Source organism: Aethalodelphis obliquidens, unplaced genomic scaffold (genome assembly GCF_003676395.1).
Source record: "Aethalodelphis obliquidens isolate GAN/ISIS:26980383/991018 unplaced genomic scaffold, ASM367639v1 scaffold65, whole genome shotgun sequence".
NCBI classification, from domain to species: Eukaryota; Metazoa; Chordata; class Mammalia; order Artiodactyla; family Delphinidae; genus Aethalodelphis; species Aethalodelphis obliquidens.
The window spans coordinates 4,825,810-4,840,824 of NW_020838009.1; the positions used below are offsets into that span (position 1 = coordinate 4,825,810).

The 15,015-nt window shown below is 54.1% G+C and overlaps 1 protein-coding gene across 1 annotated transcript in view; it reads right to left on the bottom strand.

Moving 5' to 3' along the window:
• RASGRF1 (Ras protein specific guanine nucleotide releasing factor 1) overlaps nucleotides 1–15,015 on the bottom strand; it is a 105,368-nt gene that overhangs the window by 39,105 nt on the left and 51,248 nt on the right. The window contains exons 10-13 of the mRNA XM_027089263.1: nucleotides 13,206–13,366; nucleotides 8,967–9,030; nucleotides 6,769–6,905; nucleotides 4,322–4,404 (exon numbers count right to left, since the gene is read on the bottom strand). Coding sequence (XP_026945064.1) covers nucleotides 4,322–4,404; nucleotides 6,769–6,905; nucleotides 8,967–9,030; nucleotides 13,206–13,366 — 445 coding nt within the window. The remainder of the gene's footprint in view (nucleotides 1–4,321; nucleotides 4,405–6,768; nucleotides 6,906–8,966; nucleotides 9,031–13,205; nucleotides 13,367–15,015) is intronic.

Sequence of the window (15,015 nt, forward strand, 5' to 3'; positions counted from 1 at the left end):
AATCAGAGGACATGAATGCAAGTAACAGCAGATGAGAGACTCAGAAAATCAAATGAGTGACACAAGAAGCCAACTTGAGAAATTTTCCCAGAATGCAGAGAAGGTGGAGAGGTTCAAGTGAGGAGAGAGAATGTAAGCGGCATGGAATAGACAGACAGGGATCCAGCCAGTTGACTACAAACCTCTAAAGGAAGAAGAAAAGTTGCAGAGAAGCAAAACTGAAAGACAGTGGGCAGGAGAAAGTACTTGCAGATGGGAAGGACGCAGTGGCATCATCCCTGGGGAGCTGCCCTCGGCCCTTGGGTGAAAGGACTCCCTTAACTCAAGCCAGGTCCCCACCATGGGACTGCACCTTCTAGAAGGACAGTGCAACTCCTCACACACCATGGATCCCGAAGCATCCAGCCTAGACCTGACATCCTCAGTGGTGATTATTGGACCCCTCTGGCAAGGGTTTGCTTCTAGCACCTTCTTTTTGGGCTCCTTCTGCCGCTGGAGTGGGGTAGAGAAAGTGAGAAAAGCCCTCCCTTTTCTTTTTTTTCCAAGGGTTAATGGAATTTTTTTAAAAGATTTATTTTTATTTTATTTATTTATTTATTGTTTTTGTTTTTTTGTTGTTTTTTTCAGTACCATGTAGCATGCGGGATCTTAGTTTTCCGACCGGGGATCGAACCCGAGCCCCCTTGCATTGGGAGTGGGGAGTCTTAACCACTGGACCACCAGGGAAGTCCCAAGCCCTCCCTTTTCTATCAACCTCCCTTGCCCCCTTCTTCTCTGTCGCAAGCCTCACAATCATTGTTGGTGATGGTGCCTCTGGCAACTCCGATGTTACGTAAACCTATTCTGGACTTTAGTTGCCCTATCTGTAAAATGGGACGGCACAATAAAGCAGTGATAAAAACAGCTTTCATCCTGGATACCAGTTCTGCCAGACTGGGAGTAACTGCCTGGGGCTGTGTTGACCATTACAGGCTCAGCCTTAAAGACTGCCGTGACCCATTAGTAATGTCTGCCACGGATTCCGGATTCTGATCCAAATGGCTGGCTCGTGTGTTAGATATTTACCAGCCCTGCTAGAAGGGGTTTTCGGTCCCTCACAACACAAGCATCTCTTGACTGTGAATTCAGGCCTGCCTCTCTCTTTGCTCTCCCAATACTTTTTTTTTTTTTGAGATTTTTTTTTTTTGACGTGGACCATTTTTAAAGTCTTTATTAAAATTTGTTACAATATTGCTTCTGTTTTACGTTTTGGTTTTTTGGCTGCGAGGCATGTGGGATCTTAGCTCCCTGACCAGGGATCGAACCCATATCCGCTGCACTGGAAGGCGAAGTCTTAACCACTGGACCTCCAGGGAAGCCCCCCAATACTTCTTGATGAAACTCCAAGTGGCATTCCTGTCTCCCAGGCATCGAGAGGCCTGGGCTTGATTGGAAAGGGCTTCCCTCTTCTTCCTTCTGCAGGGGGAGTGCCCCGCCTTCGGTCTACCTGTCCTTGAGGTCACATGTTGGGGCAGAGCCTCAGGACCCAGGGCAGATGGAATGAGACTTCTTGGATCTTTGGGCTGCTGGTGGTTGATGACCTTCATTCTCTGGGACCTTCCTTTCAAACGCTGCCACTAGCATCTACCCACCAGAGGGCCAGGATGCAGTGTGTCGGGAGGGTAGCAGGAATACTCAGGGTGCATGGGACTAAATGTTTCTTTGTATTGCAAACCAAAAATCCGGACGCTCTTAATTCAGTCTGACAACAGGGTGGGGTATCTGAAATGGGAACCATGCCAGAAACTCAGAGGCTTACGGGGAACACATCTAGGGAATGTCCCCCCAGCCACGGACCCTCCAGCTATACCACTGATGCCTTTTTCCAGGCAGGCTCTCTGTTGCCACTTTATCCCTGGCCACCAGGGGGCGCCCGTCACCGCCTTGGGTGCAACGTTAACACCTACAGAAGAAAACCCAACTCCTCACCTGTCACGTTACTATTATCTGACTCCTGCCCACCTCTTCAGCCCGCTGTATTGTTTAAGAAAATACAGTTGTGCTATAAAAAAATAAGAGAAACAAAAAAAGAGGACAGACGAAGGAGCAAACAGCTTGTGAGCCATGGCAGGCATATATATACACTAAGTAAAGCATTCATGTGCCCGATGTAAATAGGAGGGGTGGAAGGACCAAGCGTGCACCAAATATTCAAGCTACACTTGATATTCATGAGGCATAGCGTACACTCAATATTCATGTCTTAAGTCAGCCACCCACTGGCGACATCCATTCTGACCCTCTACCCTCCGTCCCAGAACTATAGATAAACCTGTAGGTCTTCTTCAGTCTAACTGGTGAGCTGCCACTGTGGCCAGACATACTTGCCCCGACTTCTCAGACAGAGCAAGCGTGTGCCCTTGGATCCACTGATCAAGCTTCAACTCTGGTCCTTGTAGCTGCTCCACCAGCAAGGAAGGTAGATGGGGCAGGGAGAGAGGCTGGACCATGGCCACGGTGTAACTAGCTCATGCAACTACGTGTAACAGGCACTAACTTACTATCCTTTCTCCTTCCCCTGGTTTCTCACTAAGTGTTTAAAATTGATTCACTAGACTGTGTGGTTAAGCATCTTAATTGGGTCTGCGAGCCTTTCTGTTCCAAGACCTCTGGGAGAGTTTATCTGGTAGTGAACTTGGAGGCCACAATTGCATTAAGGTTATTTCCCCCAGGACATACCACTCTCCCAACACTGCAGCCCCATGGAACGTTTTATCATTCCCCAAACACACCATGAGCTTCGCTGCCTCTGCGTCTTTGCACATGCTGTTCCCTCTTCCCAGGATGCCCTTCCCCCTCCCTCCATTTAGCAAATCCTAACTTATCCTTTGAGGTCAGTTCTGATGTCCTCTTCTTGGGAAAGTCTTCCCCAGCTGTGCCAGGTGAACGAGTCACTCATTCTCTGAACACTCGTTCGTAGCATCATACAAATTCTATTCTGTAGCACCCGCTAGCGTTTTACGAGTTCTATGTGTCTCTTTCTCTCACTAAATGGAGAACTCCCTGAGGACGGAGGCCACGTCTGCTCATCTCTGCTCCCTGGCGCCCTCGCAGTGGGACGCTGCCCATGGGCTACTCCTGCCAAGGAGGCCACGCTTAAATCTGGGAGCCGACAGGTCCTTGGAGTTGTCACTTTGACCTGGATATTCCATTCCCTTTATCACCATCATAGTTTAAAATGCTGTTATTTTTTCTTTCACGGGTGAGTTTATTTTGGTTTCATCTGCTCACTTTTACTGCCTCAATACGCACTCTTTGCAGAAGATAAGTAGGTACCCACTATACATTTAACCATCATTCTACATGTGGTTTTTTAAATTCATCGTTGAAACAAATCCAGGAGGTAGGCAGGTGGGTGTTATCATCTCCCAATAACAGGTGAGAGACCCAAGCTCAGACATGTTAAGTGACTTGTCCATAGTCATACACAGAGCAGAAGCTGTGGGCCAGGGCTTGTGCCTTCAAGTCCAGACCTTCCTTCTGGGCTCCAGCACCTTCGGCTGTTAAACAATGTAGCCATGGGGTGGGGTGGGGCTACTCCTCATAAACTCAGCCGGATGCTTGAAAGCTCTGGCATACACGACCCTGCCTGGGCTAGCTCCTAGCTGCTGGCGTGCTCGCTTCATCAGGCCTGCTGTCGAAACGGGGTGGGTGGGACCTTTCACACCCTCACTACATAATGGCCTGCAGTTCCCCCGAGTGTGCACTTCAAGTAGCAAAGAGGCAGTGGGTCCCCAAGGTTTGCTTTGGGCAGGACAACACGCCTGGGGTCGGTTAGCTGGGTCCTGGCGTATGCCAGGTGGGCAGAGCAGCCGGGAATTCAGCGGTTCAGATGGAGGCCAGGGAACCAGTGGGCCACCTGGGGGGCACCGTGAGGGGGTCAGGCGAGCAGATGCTGGAGGAGAAGCAGGGCTGGTGCAGGCCAGGAGGCTGCGCTGCCCGGCGGGGCTCAGAGAACTGAGCTCAGCAGGATGGCAGCCCCCTCGCCCTGCCTCCCTGGCATTGCCCAAACAAAAGAAAAATAGTTATTAAAAAAAACAGAGTGCATGAAATGTCATTCCTGATGTTCCACTTTAAACAGCCTAATACGAAAATCCACATTTTCAAGACAAACAACTACAAAAACTAAACCAAAGCCATCAACCAAATAGAAGTTAACTGAAATCAAACACCTAACACACCCCAGAGATGAACCCCGGCATCGTCCGAGCCCCTCGTGGTCACTGTGTGGCCCTCAGTCTCTGGAGCTCAGCCCAGACAAGAGGGGGCTCAGGGCACTTACTTGATCATCTGCGGCACAGTGACCTTGGAATTTTCCTCAAATGCGTTCATCATGAGGCCATTGCACCGGATGTTATCCACACACTGGAATCAGAGAGAGGACCCCCGGGTCAGAGCCTCCGTCTCCGTTCCGAGACCCAGGCCCAGCGGCGGTTCTGCCGAGCGAGGCTGCGCAGGCCCCGGCCTGATGCAAGGTCAAAGGGCGTCGTCCAGGCAAGGGCAGGGTCAACGCACAGCATCCCTTGGGTTCTGATGCGAAGTCAAGTCCCCAGCTCGGTGACCTTTTGGGGATGTACTCGACTTCCCTGGGCCTTAGTTTCCCTACCTGCAAAATGGGGATAATTGTTCCTACCTCCTCGGGCTGTTTGCAAAAATGGAAGTGTCCGACCCTGGCCACTCTGTGGCTGACCTCTGAGGTCCAGCAGCGAGGACAAGATCAGATCCACAGTGACCTGGGGCCTCTGTCCTGGGAGGCCGGCTCAGCGGGTGCCGTCCTGCCCACCCCCGTCCTCTGCTCACCACAGTGCCCACATCCTGAAGCCACAGACGGTTTTCCATAGTAAAAATCCTGCCTGGGGGTGGCAAGGCTGCCAGCACTAAGGGAGGAGATTGTACATTTTACTCAGCCTCTGAAAAAAATTCAAAATCCAAATCTTTCTTTGAATAAACAGTATACACCCAAACAAAAAGAAAAGACTCAGAGATACATCACTTTTTCCTTCTCATTGCCCCCTGCTCCAAGCTCTCACATTTCTGCCAAGAGAGGGTCTCTCCTTGGCCTGGGCTATGGGATACTCTGCAGGGTCACATCACAGTATCTTCTGGTTTTGAGGATATGTACGTGCGGGTAGGGGCCAAGGTCACCGGGAAGTGAGAGCAGAGAGGCGGGCACAGTGGGTCAGGGCCAGGACCCCTAGTTTTTCGTGGGCCCCAGAGGAAGGCTTGTGTCAGTGGCCCTTCCCAGCCCACTTTCTCCACCTGCACACTCTGAGACTCTCTTTAGCTCTGGTTCGCCTGGCCACCGATCAGAGCTGCCTGGAGGCATCAGTGGGCCTGGGGGGCCCTGACGCCTGGTGGTATCAGCAATGCAGCCCTCAAGAGGACACAGGCCCGGGGGGTACCCTCCAGGCGAGCAGCCCTGAGCCTTTGATGGCTCCCTGAGGACTAGAAAAGGCCATGCTTGAGCCTTCCAGTTTTTCGGTTTTCTCCGGGGCACGCTGGTTGTTTGTTTTTATTTTGTTTTTTGTTTTTTTTTTGTGGTACGCGGGCCTCTCACTGTTGTGGCCTCTCCCGTTGCGGAGCACAGGCTTCGGACACGCAGGCTCAGCGGCCATGGCTCACGGGCCCAGCTGCTCCGCGGCATGTGGGATCCCCCAGGAACCGGGGCACGAACCCGCGTTCCCCGCATCGGCAGGCGGACTCCCAACCACTGCGCCACCAGGGAAGCCCTCACGCTGGTTGTTTGAAGCTGGGAGGGCAAGACTGAGAAAGAGCAGACGTCTGCTACTAGTTGTCCTCACCCTGCCACACTGCGGGGCGGCACGCTGGGCAGGCAGGGCAGCCCAGGTGTGAGGCCTAAAAATGAGGGGCAGAGAGTGAGTGGGGGGACTGCCCTGAAATACAGTAAAGGCTCTGCCCCCTAGTTCTCCATAAACACAGCTCCCAGGCCCCCTCCCCCAAAAGGGGGACATCTCCAGCCTCGCTGCCCCCTTCCTCCCACCATCAGCTGCTCTCCTAATACTCTCCTCCACTGTGCAGAGAGCAGGCGGTCCGGAGAGGTTCCTGTGCTCCTGGGACGGGGCTGGGCTGACCCATTGCAGGCCCTGGCTGGGCCCAAGGAGAGGCCTGTCCTGGGCCAGCAGCCCGGTGCTGCCGACAGCCTCTTTCCAGACTCAGACCTCTGCCCTGGTCCTGCAAGTGACCGCAGCCCTCTGGGTCTGCTCTCTGGTCCCTGGGAGGTCTGTGCTTCCTGTGACTCTCCCAGTGGGGCCCTAACGCTGGCGCAGGCAAACCTTCCCTCCTGCAGAGCGGACTCCGGGCTTTGCGGGCCCTTTGCTTTCTCTCCTGGCTCTGCTACATCCAGCACCCTTGGGTCACGGTGCTCAGACTTTTCTGTGGTACCAATGGCCTGGGGCGTGTGCCGAAACGTAGGTTCCCAGGCCTCGTGCCAGAGACTTGGATGTAGTAAATCTGCAGGGGACCAGAGGGGAGCCCAGGAATCTGGAGTTTTAAAAACTGCCCTAGGGATGATCCAGATGCAAGGGGCTCCCAGACCACACTCTACGGGGGGCCCAGGGGACTCTGCGAGCTGGACAGCTAGCTGGGCTCAGCCTTGGTTGGCAGAGATACTCACGTCTTTTCCATTAGAACCCTGTAGCTGCCTCCCGCCCCCCACCAGCTTCGGCATGAAGGGACCACCTGCTTTCAAGGACAAGTGATGCCGCTCACCTGGCTGATGTCACTGGTCCACGCCGCCTTCTCCTGTCTGGATGAGGCCACGAGGATGACTGTGAAGGGCGGGGAATCCTTTGGTTCCACCCCGATCTTAAAATCCAAGTGGTCTATGTCTTGGCCGGATCCTTTGGCTTCCAGGTGCAAAACACGGAGTTAGTCGAATGAGTGTGGGCCTTTCTGAGTTGGAAAATGACTGCACGATACCTGCCTCGCCCCACTGGTGACAGCAGCAGTAGGGCACCAGGCCACTTGCTAGTTTCAGAACATCTTTTTTTTTTCTTAAGGTGAGGAATCCCCACTTCAAAGATGGAGAAACTAAGACCTAGAGCGCAGAGTAGCTTACAACCACACAGGGACAGCTCCGATGCCGCGTTGGAAGAGCCTTTCGGAATCACCAGTCGGCTCTACCCTCATTAGGCCAACGGGGAGCTGAGGTCTCCGGGGAGGACTTTATAAGACCCCCAGCCGGGCAGCGGCTAAGCAAGGTCTAGAACTGGCCTCACAGCTGGGCCCTCCAGCTACGCCAAGGTGATACAGGGGCCAGGAGGAGAACTTTAGATCCTAAGCTTTTATGGACCCAGCTAGACATTTAGCTCAGTTGAGAGCTCCCCAAAGCCAAAGTAAATTCTAGGTATTTTTATTGCTGCTCTTAACCCGAAGGGTTCCTTGAACTCTTTATTTGGAAAGACTAAGATCACAGTTCAGAGATTCCTTGCAACACGGCCACATTCATCAGGGGTCCCCTGAATGGGGTGGAATGTTGTGGAAGGCCTGCTACAGCTCTGGTCTCTGCTTGCTGGCTGTGTGACCTTGGGGTGATACCCTTCCCGCTCTGGGCTTCAGACGTCCTCCTGTACAAGCAGAGTGGGGCGTGACGGCTCTGAGGTCCCCGACCCTTCCAGTGCTGACACGTGAGAATGTGAGGGCACTGGAGAGCCCGCTCCGTGTGGTGACTCGAGGATGGGATGACGCTGGCTCCTCATAAGTGGGGTGTCTGTGTGTTGAGTGGGGGATGCACGGGGCCACGCCTCTCTCCCTTTCGTGGCCCTGGAGGGAAAAGGGTTTTGGGGACTGACAGTTCCACTTGAATCGGGACCAGCTGTGGCCAAGACTGAAGATCATGCTGGTAAGAGCTCCAGGTAAATTGCTGCACATGTATTTTTGCCTTGGTGGGGGAGGTGGGGGGGCGCTTGGCTCCGTCCCCAGTGGAGGGTCACGAAGGGTGCAGAGCCCAGCTCCCGCTGCAGCTGACCAGGGCACGCGCGCGTGCACATGTGTATGTGTGTGTGTGTGTGTGTGTGTGTGTGTGTGTGTGGACTATGCCCCCAGCCCCCAGCAAACCCTGAGCCCGAGCCCAAGCCATGCCGGGACTGGGATCTGGGGTCCTTCAGACACAGCCCTGCTTCGAGGAGCCCCACCTTGGGGAAAGGCAAAGACGGTGAGTCCAGCTGGTGCACCCCCAGGGGAGGGCCTCCAGAGCCTTGCTGGGGGGCCAGTGAAGGAGGGAGACGAGGACCAACTTTGGTCCAATCAAGAGACAGTAGTGACCCTACCCCTTCACCTAAAATAATAAGCCCATCCCCCAATTTTGATTCCCCGGGGAGAGAGATCCCATGGACACCCCTACACGGCGGCTTTCCGAGCACCTGGGCACCACCTTCCCCCAGCTCCCTGCCCAGCCCCTTCTGGTTTGCTGGGGCCCCACTCACATGCTCCCTTCTCCCCAAGTCTTGCCTCCCGTCCTGGTCACTCCAACACCACTGCGGGGGACCGTTCCCCAGCACTCCCTCTGGTGGTGGCACGTGTGTCCCTGCACACCCCACCCGTTTCCACTGGAGGACAGAGATAGGCCAGGTGCCTCCCCGGCCTCTTCCTCGTGGCCCAGTGAGCCACTGTGCATGTAGCAAATTGATGCGTGAAGGAGGGGTGCTCACTGAGAAGTGTGACCCCCAAACCCAACGGCACCGAGTCCAGGGACCCAAGGAGCTTGGAAGGAACCAGGAAGGGGGAGGAGGCTGTCACCTGCAGGGCCAGAGAGCTCCTTCTCTAAAGACCCAGGACCAGCCTCTCCGGGTCCAGCATCCTCCCTTTCTCGCAAGAAAAGAAACCAATGCCCGGGTCCAACCTTTCAGGGGGAGTGTGCGTGCGTCTGTGTGAGCACACACAGGCTTGCACGTGACTTGCACACTTACCTTCTTCCTCCGTGCTTTCTGGCTCCTCCAATAAAGTGCAGTCAATGAGGGATATGACTCCATTCTGAAAAAGAGCAGGGGCCACCTTGAATCAAAGCGAGAGAGGTGCTAGTTTCGGAGTTCCAGAATATCAGGGTGAGGAGTGAGCACCCACCTAGACGCACATGTGTGTGTGGACATTACATGCCAAGTGGGCATTTTGGTTTTCAAGTTGAAGAACTTTATCTCCATATAGGAAGCCCAGTGAAGTGGCTCAAATGGGATGGCTCAGAGACGCCTTCCCCAAAGGAGGGCCAAGGTCGGGCTGGGGGTGGAGGGGTTAGAACCTGGCTTGCACGGCCTTTTCTTGCCCTACAGTGGCTCTGAGGCATCACCTGGTAGCCCTAAGTCTGAAGTTTGAACTCCCTCATTCTAGGCTAAACCCTGCATGTTACCAACAGGGAAACAGGACCAATTTACAGACCTGTCTCAGGTATTATTCCGATTTTACAGATGAAGAAATGAAATCAGGGAGTTAAGCGTCTTGCCCAAGGTCACCTGGTAGGTAAGTGGCAGAGTCTGGAAAGAGCCTCATGGGCCTGTTCCCAGCTCAAGGTCAGTGGCTGGCTTTTAATTATTAGGAATGTCTGGAAAAATGCCTCTTATCCTTGATTGTCTGAGCATCTTTTAGGTGTGAGATCCCTTGATCCTGTAGTGAGAAATGAAAGTTACCACCACTGTGCTGGTTGCAAAGCACATCCACGAATTCTCCGATACCCCATCCTTCAAAAGGTGAAGGCTACTTCCCTTCCCCTTGAGTGTTAACTGGACTTAGTGACTTGCTCCTCATTAAGAGAATAAAGCAGGAGTGATGGTGTTCCGCTTTGGGGTCTGCAGCCTCCTGCTTGCTCTCTTGTTGTTTCTTGGACCACTTGTTCTGGGGGAAGCCAGCTGCCGTGTCATGAGGAGAGGGCTACAGATGAGGGACGAGGCCTCCTGCCAACAGCCATGTGTGGGAGCCACGCTGGAAAAGGATCCCAGCCCCAGTCGAGCCTCAGATGACTGCAGCCCCAGCTGCCACCTTGACTGCAACCTCATAAGAAACCCTGGGCCACATATGTCCACCCAGCTAAGTTGTCCTGACTTCCTAACGTGCAGAAACTGTTTGAGACAACAAATGTTTGTTTTAAGCCACTCCAGGGGACTTCCCTGGTGGTCCAGTGGTTAAGACTCCACACTTCCACTGCAGGGGGCGTGGGTTCAATCCCTGGTCCGGGAACTAAGATACCACATGCCGTATGTGGTGCGGCCAAAAAAAAAAAAAAAGGCACTCCATTTGGGGGACAGCAACAGATAAATAACATAATAACTGACAATAACAGAAACCTGCCCAGGTGGCTAATCTATACATGAAAATGTCTGCAGGGCAGGCTGCCACCTGGAAGGCAGAGGGGGACCTGGAGAAAGTATCAAGAGTGGGCCCCCGAATCCTGCATTCTGCTTCTTGTTTGGTTCTTTGGTGGCCCTGGGGGAGCCTCCCAGGCCTTGTTGGGCCTTAACCTGACCACTGATGTCACTGGGCTGGGTAATCTCCAAAGCCCATCTAGCTCTAACCTTCTCTTACTTTAAGTCCCCAAAAATTCTTATGGTAGTTTTAGATCTTGGGGAGTTGTAGCAGGTCCCTTTTAGGAGGACTGAAGGCATTCGATTTCCAATGGCAGTATTTAACAAGAAGTGGTTTGAATTTTAGCTTTGGTTTCAGAACACAGACTCTGGAGCCAGACTGCCTGGGTTCAAATCCCTGCTCTGCCACTTGCTGGCTGTTTCTAGAAGCCTCAGTTCCCTTATTTATACAGTAGGGAAAGTAACAGTCATCTGCCTCCGTGGGTTGTTCTGTGAATTAAATATACATGATGGGGCTTCTCTGGTGGCGCAGTGGTTGAGAGTCCGTCTACTGATGCAGGGGACGCGGGTTCGTGCCCCGGTCCGGGAAGATCCCACATGCCGCGGAGCGGCTAGGCCCGTGAGCCATGGCCGCTGAGCCTGTGCTCTGCAACGGGAGAGGCCACAACAGTGAGAGGCCCACGTACCGCAAACAAACAAACAAACAAACAAACAAACAAAATACATGATGTATTTGGGCTAGTGCCTGGCTCATAGTAATCATCATGCAAAGGCTTGCTATTATTATTATTAGTACAGTTCATACTACATAATTAAGAGTGACAACGACTATTACCTGTTGAGCACTTACTATGTACCAGGCATGGGGCCACGAGTTTTGCATCCAATTCCTCACTTAAGTCTCATAGCACTCCCATGAAGTAGGTATTTTCACTCCCATTTAAAAAAAAAAATAAATTTATTTATTTATCTTATTTATTTTATTTTTGGCTATGTTGGGTCTTCGTTGCTGCGTGCGGGCTTTCTCTAGTTGCAGCGAGCGGGGGCTACTCTTCGTTGCGGTATGCAGGCTTCTCATTGCGGTGGCTTCTCGTGTTGTGGAGCACGGGCTCTAGACACGTGGGCTTCAGTAGTTGTGGTATGCAGGCTCAGGACTTGTGGCTCGCGGGCTCTAGAGTGCAGGCTCAGTTGTTGCGGCGCACGGGCTTAGTTGCTCCGTGGCACGTGGGATCTTCCCGGACCAGGGCTCGAACCTGTGTCCCCTGCATTGGCAGGCAGATTCTTAAGCACTGCGCCACCAGGGAAGCCATTCACTCCCATTTTGCAGGTAAGTAAACTGAGGCTTGGTGAGGTCACCCACTGGTAAGTGGCAGGGCTAGAATTTGAGTAGCTCTCAGATTCCATGCTCTTTACCAATATGCTAAGAGACTTTGAAAACTCCAACAAACAAATAAACAACCCCCCAAACCAAAATAAGATAAAACTAACAAACATAAAAGCACGTGCTTTCAGACTAAAAAGCCGTCTTGAAGTCTCCAGTTCAACCTGCCCCTACTGACCCCCACCTGCTGGGGGAACCGTCCCCCCAGCCTGGACAGAGATCTTCCCAGGAGAAACTCCAGAGCTAGTAAATAATGAAGGCTTTCCTTGATACATAATTTGGTTGAAACTGGAGTCTTCAGTGTTTGTAAATTAATTGCCCCTTGTGCAGCCGACCAACTAATGTGTTGACATGTTAACATAAGCAGTATATTCCCTGAAGCCACTGCCTGATCAATTAGCTCTGCAGGAGGTTACGGGCCAGGCATCCAGGGTCTGGAAGAACGGTTTCCCTGATGCTCTGGCTTAATTAAGGGCACCTTCTGGCCCTTTCCAGGCCACAGCGCGTTCAGATTTAAAATCTTCAGAAGCGAGCTTCCACGGGATGGACGCAGTGCCGGGGAGACTGTCGCTTACAGAGGCAAGGGCTTCATACTTCCCAGAGCAGATTTACGGGCACCTGCCTGCATCTGTGCACGCCTCTGCTGAGGACAGTCATCCCTGTTTTGCAGATGAGGAAGTGAGGTGTGAACAGGCGCGGGACGTTTCCAGGGTCACACATATGTAGCAGACAGAGGTGGGACCGGATCGTGAGCTCACAGCAGCGGGATAAGCCGTGTGCTGTGCCGGGGAGCAGGAGATTCTGCCGGGGGTGCAGAGTCTTGTGCTGGCAGAGTGAGTGCCCAAGGGCGTCAAGAGGGGGCGCTGTCTGAGCTCTGTTTTTTTTTTTTTTTTTTTTTTTGCGGTACGCGGGCCTCTCCCGTTGCGGAGCACAGGCTCCGGACGCGCAGGCTCAGTGGCCGTGGCTCACGGGCCCAGCCGCTCTGCGGCATGTGGGATCTTCCCAGACTGGGGCACGAACCCGTGTCCCCTGCATCGGCAGGCGGACTCCCAACCACTGAGCCACCAGGGAAGCCCTCTGAGCTCTTTTTGGCTGGAAATGAGACAAAGGCTCTGGCTGCTGCTCTGCCCTCAGCCAGGTGCCACCATCCTCCCCGGCCCCTTAGATACACGTACACGGGCCTTTGAAGGTCTTGTCTGGACTCCCTGGCTCCTCTGCCCCAGCCCCCAACTCTGGGGGCTCCTTGAGGGGTCTTTGTGCTCGCTTTCCCATTTCCCACGATTTCTCCAGTAGAAAATCCGTCAGTGGCCTTCTCATTCCAAGCCGCCAGTTAGACCGGGGCGCATGCGTGCACACTCACGCGTCTCTGACACCCTGGTCCACCCTGGGCCCCGCGGTCAGGGTCAGTCGGGACCCCTAGGGTAAAGGCGGTGTCTGACCTCCAGCCCCAGCAGCTTCGCTCCCGCCGTCCCTACCTTGGTCAGGTGAAGCTTCCCACCAGAGCCTCTGGTACAGATGATCAGATGCTTAGAAAACAGGAAGCACTGTCGCTCGCCCTCTTTCTTTAGGGACAGAGACCCCAGGCGCCCCCTGGTGATCTTGCCCTTTTCAGACATGGGCACCTGGATGAGGGAGCCTGCGGATGGAGGAGAGAGAGCCTGAGTGCATCTACTAGAATGACCCTCCGCCTCTGACCTGGCTTTGAGGCTGCAGGTGGGGTTGCGATGCCAGCAGCCAGGGCAGTGGGACAAGGCAATCCTACTTCTTGGTAGCGAACACGCACCTTGGACCCTCCCTCCAGCCCCTCCTCAGGGCCGGGTGGTGGGGTTTGGGGGGTGGAGAATGACGAGAGAAGCTCCATGCAGGACCTTTGACCTCCCAGCCAGGGCCAGAGCCTTGGAGAGCAAAGGAACCCCACAGGACATGGCCCATGAGGTGAGAATGCAGGGCTGGGCTGAGGTCTGGGGGTGGCAGGAGGTTGAACAAGCGGGGAGCTGGCTCTGGCCCAGAGGGATGAACAAGATCCACTGGGCACCTGCTGTCACATGCAGCCACCGCAGACGTGACCGACTGGTCACAGCACGCTCTGCTGCAGAGCCCAGTGCCGCCTCTTCGGGAAGCCCTCCCTGACTCTCCCCAGCCCTGCTCTGGGCCACCATCTGCCTCCTGCCCACGTTCATCACTGCACAGAACCCTTTCCTGTATCCTGACTCCCTCTCCCCTGCACAGTCAATTCTGGAGGGCGGGGCAGAGTCTATTCTCTGGGCGTCCCTGGAGACCTGAATTGGCCTGGCATGAATAGGGCAGGTGTCCTTGGTGGTGGCAGCACGACTGAATAAATGAGAAAGGGCTCGCTGGGTTCCCCTGTCTGATCTTCCCCACCCTCAGGAGGGGAAGAACTGCTTTGGCTCAGGGTGATGGAGCAGATTCCTGGTCTCTGGGGACACTGCTGACCCCAAGATAGGTCATTCTTCCGGCCACCTCCAGCTTGGGCACAGCACAGCTCAGGGGGAGCTGGGAGTCAGGCTAGGCTGGCTCTGGGCTCAGCAGGTCCCAGGGGGGGCCTGTGGGAAGGACACAGGGGCTCAGAACAAACTCCACATTGAGGATACTCAGGCCAAGGGCAGCGGGGGCCAGAGGCAGCTGCACAGGCCAGCAGGAGGTGCTGGGAAGCTCTTCATCTAGTCAGAGAACCCCAACTCGACGGAAGGAAGGCGGGAGGTCCATCCTGAGGTGGAGTCACCTCTAGGGCACGCGAGCACAAGCTGAGTTTCCCATAGGACATGGAATCTGAACCTTCAAGGCATCGCAGCTCTGACATCCCCGAGTTGGAAGTCAGTCCCCTGGGCCACAGAGAGCCTCTCCTGCCCCTCTCAATAGGGCTGTGACCCTCAAAACTGTCCCCAAGGTCAGCCGAGGCCCAAGGGTGAAGGGAACCCTACCCAGGACCACTGGGACCACGGCCTCCCCCAAGAGGCGAAGGATGCCGAGCAAAGGACAGAGGGACTGACCCACGCCAACTCCATCTCGGACCCTGGAAATGCTTGTGATTCATGGGGCCAATTGGAATCTGTCCTCATCCTCCGCCCCCTACTCCCTCCCCAAAAGGACATGTCAATGTTTTACTATGATGTACAATAGACAAACCAAGACCATCTGGGAAGAATTATGTTTACATCTGGGGAGAAGGAAACTGTGAAAACCAATAATACCAGCATCGATATCTATAGATACCGACATGCACATGTAGCTGTCGCATTCCCCCCGCAGGCCCGGAATACTCTG